Consider the following 7593-nt stretch of genomic DNA (forward strand, 5'->3'; position numbering starts at 1 on the left):
CCCAGCGTGGAAAAATGCTGAGCCTGAAGAAGGGCCAGTTGTAGAAAAATATGGGGACTGTGGTTTCTTGTTTGTTTCTGTTGTTTCCCACCATTTCTTGCATGACCCGTGCGATGTTTCCCACCACTCCTCACCCGTGAAGCGGAGGAGGGCAGTGTCCACCAGCCGTGGCACTCGGTCGGGAGCTGTTGGGTGCGGGATCATGGGAGAGAACACGCTCTGGAGAGCCTAGGACTGCGAGGGGCGGGAGCACAGCCGGGCAGGGAATGCTCATTACCTCTCCTTCCGCGGGCACGTGCTCATTCCTGACATAATACCAAAGCGTCAAGCTCATCCTGGCAGTTTTTAGGCGAGGCCAGTAAATTGGCATATTTCACATGCCTGAATTTTTTAAAAATTACAAGTGCACCTTCTGGTTCGTGCTCTGGAAGGTCTTCACTGCTGGATGTCTTTTCTTTAGTGCTATATCCTTGACTTTGGATCTGCTGTGTTCATTGCCCTAGAGATTGCGAACCTTTTACAGTGATGGGTGTCTCATAATGTTCTCCCCCAACATGCAAGCCCACAAAGTCAAGAACTTGTAAACTAAACAGAATATTGTGCGTGACTGCTCTGTATTGTCTAATCAAGTGTGATGCTGTTAGCTAGCCTCTGATTAGAGAGATAAAGCAAAACCAAATAAACAGTCAATCTGCAAGTCTCTAGAAATGATTTTTCAGAACTGCTGGGTAATCTGACTCAGTATTTGTGTTTCTTGTGTTTTCTTGCCAAGTCTACCTTCTCAATTGTATTTGCTTAAAGCAAAAATCAGAAACTGATTCAAGTTGACCCTGACAAAAGGTGTCCCTGAAGGGATAAATAACACATGATCGCCAGAAACTTTGTTAACGATATTCCCCAAGCAAGTGATAAATATGCACTAAGAACTTGTAGGTCCCAGCACCATCCTAGGAATTACCAGCCTAAGCAGTTACATCACCATGTAACTAATTATAGCGGGGCCAGGATTTTGACCTAGCTGCTGTGGTCTTGGTGACCTAAATGACCGAGTTCAGGGGCTGAGGTGCTGCTGAGCTCAGTGCGGGAGCATGACCTTTGATGGGACATTATCTCTGGCAGTTTGCCTGGGCTTTTGTTGTTAGCATCCCAGGGAAGTGCCAGGTTTCACTCTGACGTGGTATTTGGGTCCTGAGTTCTGCATAGTTCCAAGAAGGGCTTGGTGACTGAGCGGCCGTGGTGCTAACGTGCAACATGGTGTACTTGCCGACTGGATGCTTTCACCTTGCACAGCCTTAGTTAGGCAATGCTTCACCGCCAGCGTCAGGGGACTCCTGTCCAGCAGCTTGCAGACTGTTTGTATCCAGTGTCCCTGTGTGGCCAGTTTGTTCCTGTCCCTTAGGGGCGGGAGAGGGGGAATATGTGTGCATGGTGGAGGACAGCCAGCATGTCTCCTGGTTTGTAACCATCTGCCCACCCCGAGCAGTGGTCCAGATCAGCAGGTAAAAATCATCCACAAACCCCCGCACCTCTATAGAACAGGAGTTTGGAGGAGAGGAAGATGCATTCCCCATGAACAGCCCTCATGAATAGCATGGCATCTTAGCGTGGCATTGTCAGGTATGAACACATTTCCCTCCCCACCGTCTGCAAGGGCAGTTGGCTTTTCACGGCTGCAGTGGATGGGGAGCAGTGTACCTACTGTACCAAAATGTACCTAGTACCTAGTAGGTAAATATCAATCCTGGGTTTTTTGTTTGTTGTTTGGAAAAGTACCCACTAGAAAAAGAAAACTGATAATGTAAAAAAATTAACAATGAATGCTCTGCCTGAATCCCCTTAAATTAGTGCTCCTTCTTACTCATGAGTGCCATTCAGAAGCAAGGGAATGATGACATGCAGGGACCGCCCCCCCAACCTCTCTAATGAGAAACTCCATGAGTGGGCCCGGCCCATGTGTGTCCTAGAAAGCTGTCCCTGTGGTTCTGAGGCCCAGTCCTTGTTAGGAACCGCTGCCGAAAAGGTCACTTGTCCCTGCAGAGCGGACAGTGTGCTTGTTGGAATGGGAATCCCTGGGGGCTACCTACAAACTTCAGGCTCCTTTGAGGCCACGGTTCTGTAAGACCCATTAAAACAGTTTGGTTTCCTTTACTCTAATGGCCTGGAATACAAAAGAAAGAGGCCAGCCATCTCATGGTGGGCTTTTATAAAACTTTTAAGTGATATCAGACATGCAGAAAACAATGGAATGGCCCAGAAATCTGACAAGAGTGGATAAGAGTTAGGGCAGCCTTATCATTTATCATCCAAACCAGGACCCTGGAGAGTGAAAGAAGGCTCTATTAATAATCGTGCTGAAACGACAGGTATAAACCAGACTTGTGGTCACGCTAATGAGAGGACACACTCTTGCATCTGGTTTCTCTCCTGTCCCTACCAGCAAGGACAAAACACATTAATTATATTAACTGTGGCCTGGGATCTAGGGAAAAGAGAGGAGATCGCTCTTTGATCTCCAGGAACATCACCAAGGAAACTCAAGGTCAGCTCCTCACCACCGCCCTCCACATTAGGTATATCCAGTATCTAAAATTCCAGGCTTCCAGAGTTGAATGGAGTTGGGTATGTTTGGGAGGGAACACCAGAAGATTCATCCCTGGGTTCTTTGAAGCCTTCTTTCTCTATTAGTGCATTTAATTGTTGACTGAATTTTCAAAGATCTAGTTTGAACACTTCAGGCATTCTTGTCTTGTATAAAATGGCAAAATCAAAAGTAGTAATGTTTTGTTATATGTAAACATTTTGAGCAACAGCTTAAGCTATTGGAGGCTAGAAAGAAAAAAAGCATGTGCAGTGTGAACTGTTTTTAGAAGATGACCATGTAACCTATATTTATAATTTGGGTTATATAGTACCTCTTGTCAACTATATCAAAAAGACACATATAATTTTATGTGTCCTATGTCAGTATGCTTCTTTAAAAATTATTAAGAAACATAAAATAGAAAATAGTATACTTGAAAAGTGTTTGTTATAACAGGTGACTTGACTCTAGCAAGACTGACAGTGACTCTCTAAGCTGGGATCTCATCAGAGGGAATTACTGCATGAATTGCAGGCAGTGTGGAAACCTGTCTGATGTTAGAGGCCAGAGGGGCACAAACATCCCGCTCACCTTTCCTGGGACAGGCAGTCAGGAAGCCAAACACTAAAATTCTACTATCAAAGATTCACTTATGATGCTGGATCGAAGGTTTTCTTGGGCCTTTTAAAGCCCCTATCAAGTGTAGCTCTCTTAGGAAAGTATAATACCTTGAAAATACACCTCTGAAGTTGGGTGTGTAAAGAGGCACTCAAAGGCACAGGGTAAAGTGCAGAATTCTCAAAGGGCTAGAATTACTTGACAACATGGGAAAACATTTTTATATTCAAACAAACATGAATATCACGGAAAAGAATATACCATTTACATGAAGAGCAGAAGGATACCTCAAAGAAATGTTCTAGTTATGGCAGCCTCTTCAAACTAAACCACCCAAACCCCATCAGTATGATTTTATGTATTAACTACTTATGTATAATAAGATCTGGTTTCTGATGCTCTTTTCTATTCTGTTCACTTCTATCTCCTTGGACCAGTGCCTACTGTTTTAATTGTATCTCAAAATGCTTTAATATCTTCCTTTTCAAAAATGTCCTTATTCTTGACTTCATATTCATTCAAGTAAATATAAAAGTCATTTTCTCAAGTAACTCAAAATATCCCATTGGGATTTTCATCATTGTTGTGTTAAATTAAATTAGCAAAAAACCAACATTTTTGTATATTTCAGTCTTTCCATGAACATGGTAAATCTCTCATTTCATATAAATATATTTCTAAGTTCCATAGTTTTCTTTCTAAAAACCACACACATTTCTTTTTAAGGTTATATCTAGGTGTATCATTTTTGTGACTGTTGTTACTGTCTTTTCTCATATTTCCAGTGTGATCTACTGAAATGCTGGCTTCTTATATATGAAATGGAAGGGCATGCCCCCTGAGCAATTACACTCCTTCCAGATATGGAAATGAAATGCCAAAGATGGGCTTTGCTTGTAAAAAGCCCATAAATTGATGATGATAATGGTATCTTTCTCATAAAGTTGTTGTGAGATTAGAAGAATTAAGTACTTTTAATTAATTGACTTAATTAAGTAAATGCTTAGAGCAGTGCCTGGCACAGAATAAATGCTCACCAAATGTTACTGTAACCATCATTATCATCTTTACTTTTTAGTGGTATAACATTATCATCATTAATAGTAATAGTATAATCATTACAACACCAGAGGTAAGATTTGCAACTGTCCACCAACGGATGGGGAATCGTCTCTGCCTGGTGGTTTTACCATCCTTAGGGAAGCAAGAGAGCAGGGACAGTCCATTCCTTGGCTTCACCAGCAAAGCCAGATGCCAGCATCTCTCCTGTAACTCACCAGTGCTCAGGGCACCTCATTCGCACACCAGACTGCTCTGACCAGCAGGAGCGTTGTGGGCCCTACCTGGATGGAAGTCATGCCCCCAGAGCAGAGCTGAGCAAAGAATGGGCTTGGCAGTCAGTCCTCAAGTTCAGCCTAGGAAGCTCAAGTTCAAAAGTAGGTGGTGGTCAGGCATCACTGACACCCACTCTCCTCAGTGTGGGCGGGTTTAATAAACACAAAATCATACTCTTACAGCTAGAGGGTGAGGAGTCCTCAAGGTCCTGGAGGTTAGGGTCTGAAACCCTGTGGTCTTCACCTTGACAGCAGATTGCCATGTACAGTGCCATGCACACAGGTGACATTGAGCAAGCCCTTACAGCATGCCTGGTGCTATTCTTATTCATTCGCCCAACAGCATAAGGTGTTTGATGTATTTGGGCCTGAGGAAGTATCTGGGGCAACTGGTACATTTTCTTCAAGTCTTGTATCTCATTTAATTTTCATAACAACCCTGTGAAATAGGCAAGAAGTAGCAGGGGCCCCACTTCAGCCTCCCTACTACCTCAACACCTTCCCTGGCAACTGAGCTCAGCTCCTGTGACTCCAGATCCCGTTGAGATATTTTGGTGAGGGGCATGCTTCAGATGAGCAAGCAGTGAAGACCTGAAGCGTTGTACGAAGCTGTGTTTTCTTGGACCCTACTCCTTCCTCCCTAGCAGGTCATTTATCTAATGAGTCTCAGAGCTCGTGTTATCCCATCTATATGCAGCTGAGTAATCTGTATGTTTTTCTAATGGACTCTAATGCCAATTCCTAAAGTCTATAGACTAAACATGTGATCAGCTTTAGTGACCAATGTATCCTGGGTAACAGTCTGATATGGGGATTCTGGAGGAGTCTAAATTGAAGCTGTTAATTGCACTTCCTCACTTCCATTGATCAGTTCCTGTCACCTGCAACTCAGAAACCACATGCTCGTCATTAGCTTGGCAGCATCCATCCCCAGCTGGCCCACTGATGTATACTGACACATTTTATAACCCAATAAATCCAACAGAACTGTTACACAAATATTTATTGCCTCATCTCTATAGCTCTCATCGAGATAACTTTTTTACTGTCTCCTCCCTGTGTGAACTGAGTATTTCCCTTACCTCTTCTGTAATTGCTCTGGCTTAATCCCTTATAGCCCTGGATTACAGCTTTAAACCTTCTGCTGGGCAAATTTAAATGATTAGATTTTACCTAACAGTGAGTGAACATTCCTGTTACAGTAAATGGTCCTATTGCTGTTTTTTATTGACCTGCCTTTATCTGTTACATATTTCTACCAATAGCTCACCATGAAAGCACTTCAGAATCACAGATCTGGGTTGGAGGACTAGTAGACATAGAGCTTATAACCAGGGATGCCAGACACTGGTATTTTTAGTTACCAAATCCTTGGCACCTCTGTGTGTCTGGCACTTCCTAAACTCTGCTATGAAGGCAGCTAAGTCAGAACAAGGAGAACATGCACCTCTCCTTTCTCCTACTCCCCGTCAGTCACGTATATTCATGCAGAGGAGCCAAAGCAAGCACACAAATGCTGACAGTACAAGTCCACGTGAGTGTCACATGGGTGTCACAGACACATGCAGTAAGTGTTCCTGAGAGGGGGAGAGAGAGGGAGAGTCCCTTCCCCAGAGGGACCCAAAGGGTGGGTGGGCTTTTGCATGATGGACATAGAGTGAGCCTTTCTTGGTGGAGAAGCCTGAGCAAAGACACAGAAGTTGGAAAACCCAAAACAAAGTCTCTGGCCACCAGTGAAAAGTTCACGGGAGGTGGGAGGGTTGCTTCCAGCAGGGAACAGTCCTGGGATGACAGATATTTGCATTTCGATGTTAGAAGTGCTCTTTCTGACCTTTCACAGCAAGTGGAGTCCCGTGGTTCTTGATCAGTGTCCTTTCTTGTCTCCAGGTCCACATTGGCCAACTGTATTCAACTGACAAGCTTGTCGTTGAGAATCAAGAGAAGCCACGGACCTAGGGAGCTGGGACCAGCCACCTCCACAGCTGTGGACCACCTTCGGCATCCATTCTGTGCTTGGGATGGGGGCTCCCAACAGACCAGACCAAAGTGGCCTCTTGCATCAACTTAAAATAGCCTCTTGCTCTGCCTGTCCTGTAGGAGCTGACAAGTTAAATGAGGTTTCCGTTCATCTGCAGCCTTAGTGAAAAGGGATGAATGTCTCCCTTTGATTCAAGTGTTAGGGTGATGAGCTGGAGCTCACTCACAATGAGGCTGTGTATTATTGTGTCTCCTCTCCACCCCACCCCTCTTGTGTAGCTCGTTACCACTTGTTTAGAGCACTTCCAGACTTTGTTTCTTGGTCTTTGACAATAAACAGACTCGTCTACCTAAACCTTCTATACCAGGTACACTCATCATGATTAATACACTTTCTTTTCCTGCGGACGCAGGTCCTGCAGAGGGCTACTGGGAACCGTCAAGGAGGGTCCGAACCAGAGCTGACACCTCCCTTTGTGAAGGCAAGTTTAAGCAGCAGAGATCTGGGGGAGGGGGAGTGCAGCAGAGCCAAATGGTAGAAGGTGCACCCTGCAGTTTACATCTGGGCCCAGTGCAAGCACAGAGGTGGCCCATGCGTGGATGCCCACTTGCAGACAGGATACTTACAGTCTGGCTGAAGTGAGAGTGCTCTGAGGATGTGCACAGTCAGACCTGCCTGGGAGCTGGTTGCAAGAGCAGATTCACAAGCCCCCCCACAAGCCTTCTCAATCAGAATCTTCAGTCTGACCCATCCCAGGGGCTCTGCCGCTCCCCAAAGTCTGAGCAGTGCTCCCTCGGCACTGCCTCCTGAGGGGCCTCCCAGAGCTTACGTACAGATCCAAGAGAGTTCGAGTTTTTAAAAAGAAATTCCTCAGCACTTCCCTGACCTCAGATTCTGACCTAGTAAGTGAGAGGGGAGGCACAATAATTCATGTACACATTGTTAAAGCTCTCCTAGTGTTTTCATGTTTAGCCAATTGGGAAACTCTGTTGTTTGAGTATGTTACAGGTAATAAAGGTGTCTGTATGCATGTATCCTTAGAAACACATCAGTTCAAAACACAGAAGGTATTAAATAACTTA

The 7593-nt window shown here is 44.6% G+C and overlaps 1 protein-coding gene across 1 annotated transcript in view; it reads left to right on the forward strand.

The window, feature by feature from the left end:
• Nucleotides 1-6868, forward strand: part of LYRM4 (LYR motif containing 4) — a 155797-nt gene extending 148929 nt beyond the window's left edge. Inside the window, exon 3 of the mRNA XM_036921287.2 lies at nt 6421-6868. Coding sequence (XP_036777182.1) covers nt 6421-6489 — 69 coding nt within the window. The 3' untranslated portion in view covers nt 6490-6868. The remainder of the gene's footprint in view (nt 1-6420) is intronic.
• The last annotated feature ends 725 nt before the right edge of the window (nt 6869-7593 follow it).

The sequence above is a fragment of the Manis pentadactyla genome, chromosome 16, assembly GCF_030020395.1.
Source record: "Manis pentadactyla isolate mManPen7 chromosome 16, mManPen7.hap1, whole genome shotgun sequence".
NCBI classification, from domain to species: Eukaryota; Metazoa; Chordata; class Mammalia; order Pholidota; family Manidae; genus Manis; species Manis pentadactyla.